Source organism: Microtus oregoni, unplaced genomic scaffold, assembly GCF_018167655.1.
Source record: "Microtus oregoni isolate MIOR12 unplaced genomic scaffold, Mior012 000154F_ref0000087, whole genome shotgun sequence".
Taxonomy (NCBI): Eukaryota; Metazoa; Chordata; class Mammalia; order Rodentia; family Cricetidae; genus Microtus; species Microtus oregoni.
Window position 1 is genome coordinate 927,275 of NW_024544809.1, and position 14,027 is coordinate 941,301.

The 14,027-nt window shown below is 44.6% G+C and overlaps 1 protein-coding gene across 9 annotated transcripts in view; it reads right to left on the reverse strand.

Moving 5' to 3' along the window:
- The window catches only part of LOC121445049 (DNA-binding protein SATB2), a 176,676-nt gene that overhangs the window by 137,447 nt on the left and 25,202 nt on the right, over positions 1-14,027 (reverse strand). For all 9 annotated transcript variants that reach the window (XR_005973869.1, XM_041647033.1, XM_041647029.1 and 6 more), the window contains one exon: positions 8,818-8,994. Coding sequence is in view for 8 of the 9 variants with exons in the window: in XM_041647029.1 (XP_041502963.1) it covers positions 8,818-8,994 (177 nt within the window). In the remaining variant the exon portion in view is untranslated. The remainder of the gene's footprint in view (positions 1-8,817; positions 8,995-14,027) is intronic.

The following is a 14,027-nucleotide window of genomic DNA, read 5'->3' on the forward strand; positions in this document are numbered from 1 at the left end:
GACACCAACACTTTCGCCAATCACAGTTTCTCGGGGAAGAAATGTCACATGTCCTAAAACCCCAACGTCAGACCCACTAGAATTCAAAAACACACTGCAGTACCCAGTTTCAGATGCCCCTGCCATCCCCTATGCTCTCTCTGGCACCAGGTGAAACTCAACCAAGGTGCCCATGTGTGACCAAGCGGCCAGCTCAGCGCTTGCTCTTCACCCCTGCCCTACAAAGCCACCGGTGAGCTTTTCCTCTGTCAGCCTTCAGAGCTGCCCAAAGCAGGGGACAGGTCACAGCCTTCTGATGCTACACGGATGAGTGAGCAATGGCAGAACCAAGGTCCCATAAGACTACAGAAATGTCCAGAAATGTTGGACGAAGTCTAGATGTAAGACATGGAACGAGAGGCCTTATAATGGTGGAGCCTCACCGTTTCAGAGAATTAACCGGAATTGTGGGCTTTAAACATGACAATCATTCCCCCAAAAGCGAAGAAGAGATATGGAAGAAGGTTTCTACTTAACATTTTAAGATTACAAAATCCGACATGAATATCAAAATACATTTTACTTAGGTGCAAATGATGGCGTAAAAACAAAGATTGGGACCAACGTGGATGGGCAACTTTGAAGGATTTGCCTGGGCGAAGGCAGCATGGGAGGATATCTGTAAGTACATTAATAAGTGATGAACTCCTTGATGGAGCCTGTGCTGCATCTTAAGGCACAAACAGACCAAGAACGCAGCCAACGACTAACCTCGTATTTAAAATCACAGTCGCGAAGTCAAATACAGAATAAAGCATATTGGAGTGCCCATCAGCATTTGCAACCCCTTCCGGTAGCACTCACAGCCAGAGACACGCATGAGACACCGGAAAGTGTGCAATAAGAAGTGCATAATACACGAAATTACAGAGGAACAACAGACGGAGCCAGTCAGTCATTTAGTTTAATAATAAAAGCTGTCTGTCTTGGAGGGTCAACCTGCTCCACCTGGATCACCTGACTCATTCCACACAAGCCCCAAAGTACAGAAGTCAGCCGCTCGGCCCCTCATGGTCATGGATCTTCCCTGCTATGCAGCCAAGTTAGCCTTAGACTACAATCCTGCATGAGCTTCCTCAGTGCCAGGATCGCAAGCACTGGGCTACCGCACATGGCTGGATATTTTTTAAAATATGTATCCGATGAGAAATGGCGAGATCAGAGAGAATTTGAGATCACCTTGCATTTTCTGCCCTCAGGTGCTTGTTATAGGGACAGGGTCTTATGTGTTGCAGGCTGGCCTTGATCTCTATGTAGTAGCTGGATGACCCTGGATTTCTAGAATCTTCCACCTCAACCTTCCAAGGGCTGGGATCACAAGTGTGTGCGACCACTCCCACTTGTAGCGGTGCATGTGTTGAGTTTCAGGCGTGCTGAGCAAACAGTCAACCAAATGAGCCGCATCCCCAGCCCCCCACTTCCCCACCCCGCCCCCCCCCCCCGCCCCATGGTTTTCCCTAAGCATGATCCGCCAAGATGTTAGGCATCCCAAGCGTTGGCTAGGGAGTCTCGTCCTATCTGAATTCACATGTAGACCATGTTTTTATCAGTTGACCTTCACATGAGCTATGATTACATATTTACATATTCAAAATGGCGCACACTATGACACAATAAACAGGGATGGAAAGGCGATAAACATTTATATTAGATATTTCATCTTAACTATACATTGGGCAAGGACATAGATAATAGGACTTTCCCCTTGGTATGTAGCTCCAGGGAGTGTTTCAGGTTTTGTCATGTGGACACAGAGCTGCCCACGTGTGTGAGAACTCGATGGAACGCAGCAGAGGAGGCCGGCATGACAGGAGGACCTGTTAAAAACATGCGCCACCCCAGCCCATGGTCTACACTTTAGCCCGCCTGCATCCCAAGAGGCTGAGGAAGGGTGACGGCAATTTGGGGGACATTTTCCTGCTATTTTAGGGACAGCTTTTTTTTTTTTTTTTAAGAAGCTCATTTATTAAAAGTTTGCTCCAAGGCCTAAAACTTCTACATCTAGGCCATTTTCAATATGTCCTTATAGGGGAGGGGGCAGTCAGAATGTCCCAAGCCTGAGAGCTTAATTAAAGAGGCAAAAGCAAATAAATAAATAAATAAAGCCAAGAAAGAAGCCGGGGGGGGGGGGGGGAAAGAGGATAGAAGAGAGAGTGCTCTAAACTCTTCAACAGGGAAAATGTCAAACCTCAAGGCACGGAGACCTTTCAGCTCCAAGCCACATGTCTTTTAACATTCTTCCTCAAAGGACGTGTGAATTTCCAAACCCTTCTCTGAAGTTTGGACTCAGCTCACTAACTGTTCCCATGAAGAAATTTTAGGGTCAGGGCTTCCACAAAAGTTAGAGAAAAAAAAAAAAACTCAGAAAAACAAAAAGCAGAACAAAACAAAACAAAAAAGCCCACTCTGAATCGAGACACCAAATAAAATTTCTAGGATGTCTTTCATGTAAGTGGATAGAAAAGCCCATGTAATTAATAAAAAGGACTGGGTTGAAATATCAACCATATATCATTTATAGATGTGCATGGCTCCTGACTTGAATAACTCAGCACAGGCGGATGAACAGAGAATCTAAGAACATTCCAGTTCAAACTGTAACATAACAGCTAAATCATGAATGAAAACCAACTTCATGGCACACTAGAGAAAAAAAAATCCTTTGTGGATAAGATTTAATAAAATACAAAACTCAAAAGACAGTCTGGAGGCCAGTGAGGTGGAGCAGAGGGTGAAAGCGCCTTCGACCAAGTCAGGTGACCTGAGTTCGAGTCCCAGAACCCACAAGGTGAAAGGTTAGAATCATAATGGGAAGCTGACCTCTGACCTTCACCCCTTCACTCTGGCACAGGCTCCCGTAAACATCATAGGGGTAAAAATTGAAATTAAATAAAACAAAACCTGTTCTCAGAAATTTAGCAAATGCATTGGATTGTGGGTCTCGCTCTGTACTTTGTATTGTAGCTGCTTGTGAGGGAATGGGTGGGTTTCAGATCTACACACTGAAGAAAGCAAGCTAGCACTCCAGGGACACACACGTTTCTCTAGTTAGTGTGTCTATCCTTTCTACTGACTGCTCGGAATTGAGTGTCAGCCACAGGCCAGCCTACTCTGAAGAAACGGGGGCCTGAGACAGGAAGAACTCGCCACGTGAAGAGCCGAAGTTCAAGAGAAAGATCCTGAAAACAACGTTAAGAACTAGCAAAGGAGGAGTTTTCTCTTGGGAAGCAACAGTTCCCTAAGACACTTAATGCCTGTGTCCCACCTTGCCAACTACTTCCAGCAACAGACAACAAGGAATTCTTGCACATATTCTAGGAGTTCACTAACCACCAAATAACCACCAATATAGAGATAAATTAAAATAATATATTAATTAAATAAATACATTTTTTTAAAATAAGTAAATTAGAACCAAACTAATAAATAAATCATATATATGTTTATGCCCTATCAATCTTACGACGGAATATATCTGAGCTCAGAAGGTCAAAATCATCTAAAGAGTTCTACACACTTAATTTTTTTATGTATAATTAAACCATAAAATGTAAGCTCATTGAAAAGAGCATTTTTCTTCCCATCTCTTGACTTCCAAAAGCTGAAACAGCACCACCTCAGGTCAACCTCCTTACAGGCCTCAGAGAGAGCCCATCACTGGGTGTGGTGACCCAAGCCTTTAATCCTCGCTCTGAGAGACCAGGACAGGCAGGCCTCGGAGTTCAAGGTTAGCCAGCCTACTCTACAGAATTAGTTCCAGGACAGCCAGGCAATGGAGACCAAACCCTGTCTCAAAAAAACAAACCAACAAACAAACAAACAAAAAACCTAAAATAATAAATAAGTATGCAAACAAATAAATAAATATGAAATGAGGATTTAATTAGCAGGTAGGTCAGAATTGCTAAGAAACAAGCTTTATTTTCGCATCAAGCTTCGGCCTGACCTTAAGGAATTCTTTATTTGACTTTATTTGAAAAAGTCGTGCCCTTTATTTAGTTTTAGAAGGCTGTGAGGTGTGGTGGTAAACACTTGTAACCCCAGCACTCAGGAAGCTGGGACAGACAGGCTACTTAGGGTTCAAGGATAGCCTAGACTACAGAGTGTGACCTGGTCTAAAAAAAAAAAAAATATCAAAAACAATTCTGGTGTCTGGATGCTTGTTCATGTTTAATAAAGTCCGTCTCCATTGCTTTGCAAAGGTATCTCTACATGTTTTTCAAGAAAACGAAAACTACCCATGATTTAGTATGGTCAAATAGATAATCATCATGTATCTGGGAAGCACACGGTCTAAAAGGGGCCTCTGGCAAGGAGTGAAGAGAAGATATTGGGGGAACTAGCCCCCAGCCCAACTCTGAAACTGCAAAGGGTTAGCTTCCTCCTAGAGCACCTCTGGGGTGAGGCACTCCAACCCTGCAGGAAGTTCCTCAGCTATGGGCCTGGGCCCCAGAGAAAGCAACTCCCCACTCTTCCCTTGCCTCGATGTCCCTGTCTGTAAAGTGGGAAGCACTCAGGAGCTACCTTCAGCGAGCTGCTATGCTGATCAAATGCACCAGAACAGGCAAATCTCTGAGAACAGAGTCTGAGGGAGCTCACTGCTCCAAGCATTGTCTTGCCGAGAAATGGCTTTGCCCCATTCCTAGAGGCCCAGACAGCATGCAGGGTCTTTTCTAATCTTCTCATGGAAAGACAACAGAGGCGACACTCACTGTTGGACTTGTGTGTCCACACACACACACACACACACACACACACACACACACACGACAGGAGCAAAGGAACAACTTAACAAGACACAGGACCTTCAAAGCAACAACTTCACACTTATTCAGAGAATTGGAGGAGGACGTAGAGGTTTATACTGACTTCTGTTCTCATTAGAAGGAAAAGGAATCCTACCTCATCCTACACCAAACCCAGCACCAGTCAGATAATGTGCTGTGTTTATCTTTCTTCTCTGGACATAGGTGAAACTTTGGAAAACTGAGGCTACCTGGCACCATACTTCAGTCACACAACACTCACTAAATACATTTCTCTATGCCATTAAAAAAAATTTTCAAATGACTTCCCAAATGCAATTATTGCAACATAAATGAGAAATAACGATTAATTGGCGCACCCTTTCTTAAACCTACAGTTTTCACGACAAAAATAACCTACCAAGGAAGACTTTGGCTTCCTTATCACTTAGCTTATTTGTTTTTAAATATAATCTACCAGCCAAAAATAAAATTTGGAAGTTGGAGAGGTAGCTCAGCACTTAAGAGCATTTGTTCCTCTAACATGGGACTGGGGTTCAGAGCCCAGAACCCAACATGGTGGTTTGATAAACCACTCATGACCCCAATTGCAAGGGATATGATGCCTCTTCTGACTTCTACAAATACCAAGCATGCACACGGTGCATTCACAGGGTGCATGTACATCCATGCAGGCAAAACACTCACATGCATAAGATAAATTGTTAATTAAATTAATGTTGAAGCTCACTGAGGGAAGAGTGTTACAGATAAAAATGACCATTTGCAAATTAAGCCAGTTACACACATGGTGACATCATCTGGCCGTAGCAGGTGTCTCCTCCCAAAGCTGGCCAAGTCTGAGAGTTACCTGAAGAGCCTGTGGAGGGCGTGGGAGCTGCTTGGGTGTTACAGAAAGCCTCACGGGACAAAGTTGAAAGGTTGGAAAGGGAAAAATAAGAACGGTGAGGTTAAGACGGGGAAAGGGGATTCTGATGAACCCCATACAGCAGCAGCTTCCTAGAGCCCTCTCTTCCGGTAACCTAAGGCCTGTGATTCAGAGTGATGGGCTCACAGTCTAGCAGACAGTGCAGGCGTCCGCTTGTGGTGTATGTACCATCGCGGGTTCAGATGAACCCTGCATCTCACTCAGAGTCACACAGTTAGTGGTGTGTGTGCTGGTAAATGAGAAGTATAAGTCAGCTAGATACATAGTTCCTGTGATTTATGATAGTGTCTGCTGCCTTTGTCTCCGGTGCCAATATCCAGCATTTAAATAAATATTTTGTGAACATGGGGAGGGGAGTCCTTGGACTTCTGGTTCAGCAGAATTACTGTTTTCCTTTAGAAGCAGATAAATGAAAATCTTCGCAGCTCACCTGGGGGGATAGTCTCTCAGTGAAAGAAATTGACAATCTCATGCTTACAGAAGCATGGGGACACCCCTGATTGGAACTGGCTGAGCACACCCCTGATGACTCGGACTTGGGCATCATTGCAAAACCACACCGCAGACATATTTAGTCTTTCACAGGCATCTAAACTCCTCCTCCAGGTCAATCACCGAGATGCTTCTCTGGTCATGTCAAAATGAAAAATCATGTCTCAAGAGCATCAATTTTTCAAAAAGGTATAAGCAACCCAATATCCTCGTGGCCTAAGTCTCCCTCACACCACGGGCACAGGGGGATAGAACCCAGGGTCCCGGGACAGAACCTACCTTGGGAGAACTATAAAAACATGGAAAAACTAGAACAAAACCAAAGAAACAAAGCAAAAACGACACATATAAACCTTCTGCCTAAGTCACAGACATCACGTCCTCCACTGGACTGACCAAGCTGTTTGTCTGACTCATGAATAACCGGTCACCTAATAAGTAGGTCATTTAATAAGTAGGCAGCAAGCCACATGCTCCCCATCACCTGAATGACAACCAAGACCTAATGCATCCATTCAGAGGAACGAAGGGTCCTGTTTTTCCATTTGTCCCAAACAGATCTTTTAATCATCTAAATGACAAGAAAGATCTAAATATATTGCAAGATTTCCCACTTTTCCATAATAGAGGTATTTAACCTTCTAGTCGCCAGAACGACAAGGAGGAACTAATAACATCCTTTCAAAATATGAGCAATTGTGTGTTTTTCCATCTATTCAGGTCACCAGCTTAAGAAAAAATAAACCCACTCTGATTTTTTTAAGTCTGTGGGGTGTATAATAATAAACCTTTCCCTCCAACATAAAGTATTGATCTAGACAGCATTTTTGATGGTGGATTCAACATAAAAAAAAACACAACAAGTAGTGTTTTTTTTAACCTTAGTTTTCAAACACTTTAGCAAGCAAATAATTCTTTTTGGCTCGCCCCCTTGTTCAGTGCTCTGCGGCAGACAATAGTCACGGCTTGCACAGCTCACCTTGGTGAGCAAAACTCAGCCCACATCGCTGGAAGTCAGTGGGGCTCCCTGGGGTACCTCTCCTGAGAGTCCTTTCCCTAGGCATGTGCCAAGAATCAAATCTTGGCCACTTAGTGCTCCGTGTTCCACATGTGAGCTCCCGATGCACCAAGCAGCTACGCTAACTGAGACAGATAGCCCTGTCAGACAGGAAGCTGGCATGCCAGGATGCAAGCGGTGGGATACAATGACCTTTACACTCAAAGAAAAATATCCCCCCACAGTGGCACGAAAGTTTACGGGCCACAGGGAGAAGGTTTTTATTTCATTCGGGCACATCCCGCGAAATAAAAAGCAGTGGTGGCCAAATCCTGAACCCCACACACAAGAAAGGAAGTTTTCCAGGAAAGAAGACGGGCACCCTGCATCACGCTGCTCTAAGGGCAGGGGACTCCACAGTTGCTGCCAGCCCTGTGCCAAGCCTGGCTAAGTACAGGATATGCCCAGGGCATGGGGAGGATATTCTTGACTGCCCTGAGAGATTTAAACTGTAATTTAAACAAAGTCTACTTTAAAAAAAAAAAAAACAAAAAAACACTAATGTGCCTATAGAATGAGCTTGCAAGTCTGGGTCCTGTGTTCCCAACTTCTGCATCTTTAACTCCATAAACACTTGATTTCCCTCCCCCCCCCCCAGCCCCCTTATCAGAACCATTGAAGTCAATTCATCTCTCTTAAGAAGTGAAGTCAGATTCAAGATACAGCAAGTATTCTTGGGACCTACAGGAAGGTTAAGTAAACACCATAAGATAGGAAATTAGCATAGAAAGTGAGACCAGGGTGTTATAAATGTCTCACCTTTATCTATAAACATTATCATAAACTATTCAGTCACTTCATCTGAAAAACAAGGGTAAGAATTCTACTGGTTCAGGTTGTTCCCCATTATTCAAAGTTTGAGGAATACTGTAATTATTTGTTATTTTGCTGAGGCTTCGGCGAGGGAGAACAATGGACTAAGCTTCGAAAAGAAGAAAAAAAGAGAAACTCACATAAGATCCCCGGTATGACCAACACAATTATGCAGCTTTAGTCGTTAATTAAATAGGTAAAAGGGGTGATTACAGAGAAAGTGACGTTTTTTTTTTAACGAATGTTCCACATCAAAACTGTAGGACAGTTTTCAAAGGGCACAAAAGAACAAGATGCGCCTGCTTTTCTGTTTAATTAAAACCTGACGGCAAACTGCAGAAACCGTGGGCCTGAGGCTGCAAATAAATACATTTCATATGCTTATAAATCATATATTAGAGTTCGGATAAGTCAGCCGTCAAAGATCTCTCAGCACTGGCCCTGAGAACCCCAACTTGCTGACTTAGTGAAAATCATCAGAAATTATGAATGCAAAAAACACCACGAGGATTGCTTTGAAACACAAGTCGATTAGGGCGGCTTTCGAGGCTCTGGCCAAATACTTGGCAGAACAAGACAACAAGATTCTGCAGGATTTCTGCTGCCTGCTGTCAGATGTGGCATCTGACAGCTGGCCATTTTGTAGGCCTTGTTCTGAGGAAGCTATTCTTCTTCCTCAGAGCACACGAGAGGCTAGGGAGGAAAGAAAGCTGAATGAATACCTTGGGCCTGAGCTGCAGAGCTGTGGGAATAGCCCAGGGCCAGGAGCGCGGTCTCCACCAGCTGGCTAAAAAGCACGTCTTTTCGCACCAGGACGAACTCGGCGTGCTCTTCTCTGTTGTCATATTCCAGAGAGCCGTCCAGCTGCTCTACCACACAGAAGACAGGAATCATCAAACCTGGGAGGGACACAAACCAACAGCAAAACAGGGACGTTACAAGGCAGTCTGGGTCACCGGGAGGATCAGGGCAAGACAGTTCTAAAAGCTATGTCAGCTAGGACGCGCCCGAACAGTGTGGGGTGGACAGGCCTGACTGTTTCAGGTGCCCTGTAAGCCTGCAGGTGAAGGGAGAGGTCGTCTCTATGACTGAGCCATTGCAGCAGCATTGCTGGGTGACAGGGCAGAGTATCTCAGGTTCTAGTGATTAAACGGCAGTCTACACCAACTGAGGGTATCTGAGCACACGGCCCAGGGCGAGGGGACCATAGCACCTTTAATGTTTACTGTTATTTTCGCTACAAACACTTGTATTTTCAGGTCTGCCCTGCTTTTGTCTGGAATTTTATTTTAAAGCTGCCTATAGTACCCAATAGGAGGCACGTTAGATCTTCAGGCCTGAGAGGCCCGTGACTATATACAGGAAGGTCAACAAGAATTCAAAAGAAGTCCTCTTCTAGGCTTTCTCTTTTTTAATCTCAGTAAACAACCCACCAAGTGAGCCTGAAAACACACACACACACACACACACACACACACACACACACACACACCTCGTGAACATCTCAGCTAATGTTTAACTAATATAAAACACACAGCCAAATGCAAACTTTACCTCCTTGGAATTATTTTATACACGGACACAAGCCACCCCTGGAAAGAGTACTTCTCAGTGTTTGCAAAGAAGAAAGCATAAACTATCCCAGAGAATAAAGCAAAGTCGACTATTGGGAAATCTGTTGAAATCTGTTGTCACTGAAATATTTCTCTGCTTCGTATCAAAGTGTGAAAACCTTAAAAATGTTTAATTCACCAACCGCTTTTTAGACCTTGTTTTTTAAGGGGGAAAAAAAAATCACGCAGGCATGTAAATCTAAACATAGCCGAAACAGAAGAAGATCAAAGATTCGCCAATGTACAAGTAATAAACATGGACTCTGCCCGGTGTAATTCACACAAATCAGGACATGATGGGATGAGGGTCTGCTCTGGGTCTCCGTGCAACAAAACACAAAAGTTCTGAAGGGATTCATGAGCAGGCAGAGGGAGGCCTGAGAGGCTGTGGTGGTCTGGGGACAGGCACCCCATGAGAACAAGACCTCTGTAAAATGACTGGGAATGGGCCCCATGTTCAGAACGCATAGAAGGCTTCTAGAAAGCCTTCCCTGCTCTGACCCCAGGTGCCTCCTACTTCACTGTGACCTGGCAAAGCCGAGAGGAGAAGCAGACACTGCAGACTCCCGGCCCATAGATCTAGGTTTTTGTTCTAAAGATAAACACAATGGTACGACTGGTTCCCATGTGCTAATTATTATTATTAAAGATAATAAGTATTGGGTACAATTATTAACTATCATTATTAACAATAATCATACACATTAAGAATCGCTATCGTTGAAATTCAGGGTAATTATTATTAAGCCCGCACAGCAGTCAAACGTGTCTCGCCACACCACGCTCAGGACAGCTCTTGATTCGCAGGGCATGATTCCCCACAGCGAATGCACAGGGCTTCGTAGAGCTTCGTGGAAAATCAAGGGAGCAGGGAGGGAGGGAGCCCAAGTTTTCGGGAAAGAACATGATTCATCAAGGGCTGTTTTCCTCGGTTACCAGCCCTAGTTCCTGGAGTATTTACGATTTTATTAATGTATTTATGGGAGGTTATTCCCAAACATGTCTGCACATACATAATAGATGGTACAGACTAGATATGGTCCACATCATCCTTCCATCGTTCATCCGGACAGTATGTATTCATCGCACCTACTATGTGCCAGGTACCTAACCCATCGCTCCACAGAGATAGATAAGAAAGAGTCACCTATGGCTTCTGCCCACACTGCAGTTGGAGGCATTGTAAAACCTTCCTAAGCAGGCACAATGGCATTTTACACAGCCCATCCAGAGAGAGCCCGTCCCAGCACAGAGAGCCCCATTTAGACCTTTTAACTCTTGCATGCTGGCCTATGATCTTTGTCAAAGGAAGCAGGCTCATTTCTCCTGCTGGTGATTTAAGCATATGCACACACACAGCCACGTAGCCAGCGGGGCCATGAGCGGCTTCCCCACTAAGACCTGTGTGTACTTAAGTTTCAGTGCTGAAAATCCATGTGAGGTTCCTACTGTCAACATCCGAGTGTTACAGATAAGGCCTTTCAACCAGTCAGACTTCTCCAGAAGCCAGCGTTCACCCACGGCTACAGTAAGCCCAAGACCAGCTGAAAAGATCCTATTAATTTCAAAGTAGCAGTATATCCCGTTTATATGTACAAAATATTACATAAAATCCCGGGGATCTATAATATGTAAGAGACTTCTGCTTTATAGCTGTCAATAGGGGAACTCTTTCCTAAGCATTTTAGTTCAATGACTGTAGAGAGGAACTGCTAAGTAGCCCAACAGCAGAGATCCCTTCTAGGCCGTCTCCTTCTGGGTATCACCTACGGAGAAAAATAAAATGGCTCCGTGGAGAAAGGGCTTGCTGTAAAAATGAGGCAGAGCCCAGATGCCCAGCGCAGGATAAAAGCTGGAGACAGTGGCACGCGTGTCTGGAAAGGCTGCACTGGGGGCCGTGAAACAGTAGGTTCCCCAGGCTCGCTAGCCTGCTAGCTTGGTCAATATGGCAAACTGCAGGATCAGCGGGATACCCTGCCTCAAAAAATAAATAAATAAAACAGGCAGAAAATGATAGAGGAAGACACCCAACATCAGCTTCAAACCTACACATACACACACACACATACACACAGGGCAAGCCACACACACACATACACACAGGGCAAGCCACACACACACACACACACACACACACACACACATATTACACAGGGCAAGCCACACACACACACACACACACACACGGCAAGCCACACACACACACACACACACGCACACACACACACACATACACAGGGCAAGCCACACACACACACACACATACACACAGAGCAAGCCACACACACATACACACACATACACACACACATATCATAATAGGCTGCATTTCAGCGCTATAAAAATGAACCTTTTTGCTAGTACTTGATCGATTTAACAATTACAGTTTTACAATAAAGTTCAGCTATCACTAAAAAAGGGCACAAGAAACGGATGCAGTGACTAATGACAATGGCCAAAGAAGTGAGTAACAGCAAAATACTATAATTGAAATGAAAATTAAGGCATGGGGTAAGGAGCCATTGAAAACAGGTCACCCCTGAGGGAAGCCATAAAAGCATGGATAGAAATGAGGACCCCAAAGAGAAGTAATCACTCAGCTGGCCCTACTACTGCTTCCAAACAAAGGAAGACTTAAAAAAAAAAAAAAAAAAACAAAGGCAGGTAGGGTATTTTCAAAATACTTCAAAAATAAATTTCACAGTGGGAAGAATAAATAAAATAAGTTCAATAAAAAGCCAAGAGCATAAAACTCAACGGAGTTACAGGTTATAAATGGCCACAGAGAAAGAGAAAACACAAGGAGCCCTGTGGCCCTGGCCCTGCGTCTGAGCTTAGGGCATTATTTGGCTTTTATTGTAGCACAAACCCATTTCCAGATGATCAAGTGGAGAACTTTGGACCTTTTGATCGTAAGCCTTGCTAAGCCTTTTACAATTGCGGGAGGGAGGCAGGTAGTTTAACGCGAGGACAGGCACTTGGGCCCCAGCCATTCACTAAAAACTCAAGACTAGTTCAGGCAAGTGGGAGAGAAGCCATCCTCTCTCATCCGGACACAAAACATGGCTCTCTCCACTAGGGAAAAAGCTGCTTCCCTGGTGGCCGTTGGTTATGACGGTTGCCGTTGGTTATGATGCCGGGACGACCATTTTCACGGTGGGTGCATCAAGCAGGCCATGGTGACAGCCTCTGCCCCAACACCTGGCGTGGTGGGGGGTAGACAGGCGGGGAGGTGGGGTGGAAGGCAGGGGGCCCTTGAGTCAAATCCTGCCACTGTGACTCTTCAACAATGTCAATGACTGTTTTTAACTTATCTGGAGCTCCTCAAGACTCAAATTCTCCTAGCTAAAGTGGAAATGAGTGTGTGTGTGTGTGTGTGTGTGTGCGCACACGCAATACATCTAGGCCATCTCAGATGCAATTCTCAAACACTCTACCTATGCTTCTGTTTAATATATGAGTATTGATGCCATTTTACAGAGGGGAGGAGAACCATCTCTTTGATACTTTCCAGTTGAGCAATGCTCACGACACTAAAAAGTATTTCTTCCAATAAAAATGACACTAACAGTAACTGAGCAGAGCCTATGGCTAAATGACCATTTGAACTGATGATCACTAGATGGGGCTTATGATACGAACAAGAAAAACCGACCGCATTCAACACAGCCCCCACCGTGAAAAGTACAGCCCTGGGTGGCTCTTCCTCAATCGAGACACGCTGTAAGGATAAGATACAGTCGATCTCAAGGGCTTGACGCCAAGAAAGCAACAGAAGTCATTGCGTTGTAAAATATTTTAGAAAATGGATTCCATGTAGAAATAATATTTGAATAAGTGGAATTAAATACAGTTAAAATCAACGGTATCTGTTTCTTTAGCTGGTTTTAAGTGGGGCCGTCAGCAATCACAGAAGCACCTTGTGTGATATCTCTGTCGCTCAAGGCTGCTGCGAGCAGTCAGCCAAACACCAACACACACAATGGCTTCTCTCACACAGGGCAAAACCACCACAAACCAATATGAAGGCAAGTGTGTGATTGCTATGACCATTTCTTGCCCCGCCCACCTTAGGTGAGGCTCTTTCCTTTGGCTTCTTGGTCTTAGGTGACCTTGGAACAAAAGTCCTTCTCTCGTTTATCTCCCCAGATTCCCTAGTGTGACTGCCTCTCGTCTGTGCTGAGAGGACGGTACTTGATTTCTCACACTACACATGCTATGTCCTTACCAAGGCTACGCCACCTCCTTTTCCATTCACGATCTGCAAGGGGTGCTACCACCCCGGCCCCGGGCAAAATGAGAGGAGACAGCATAATCTC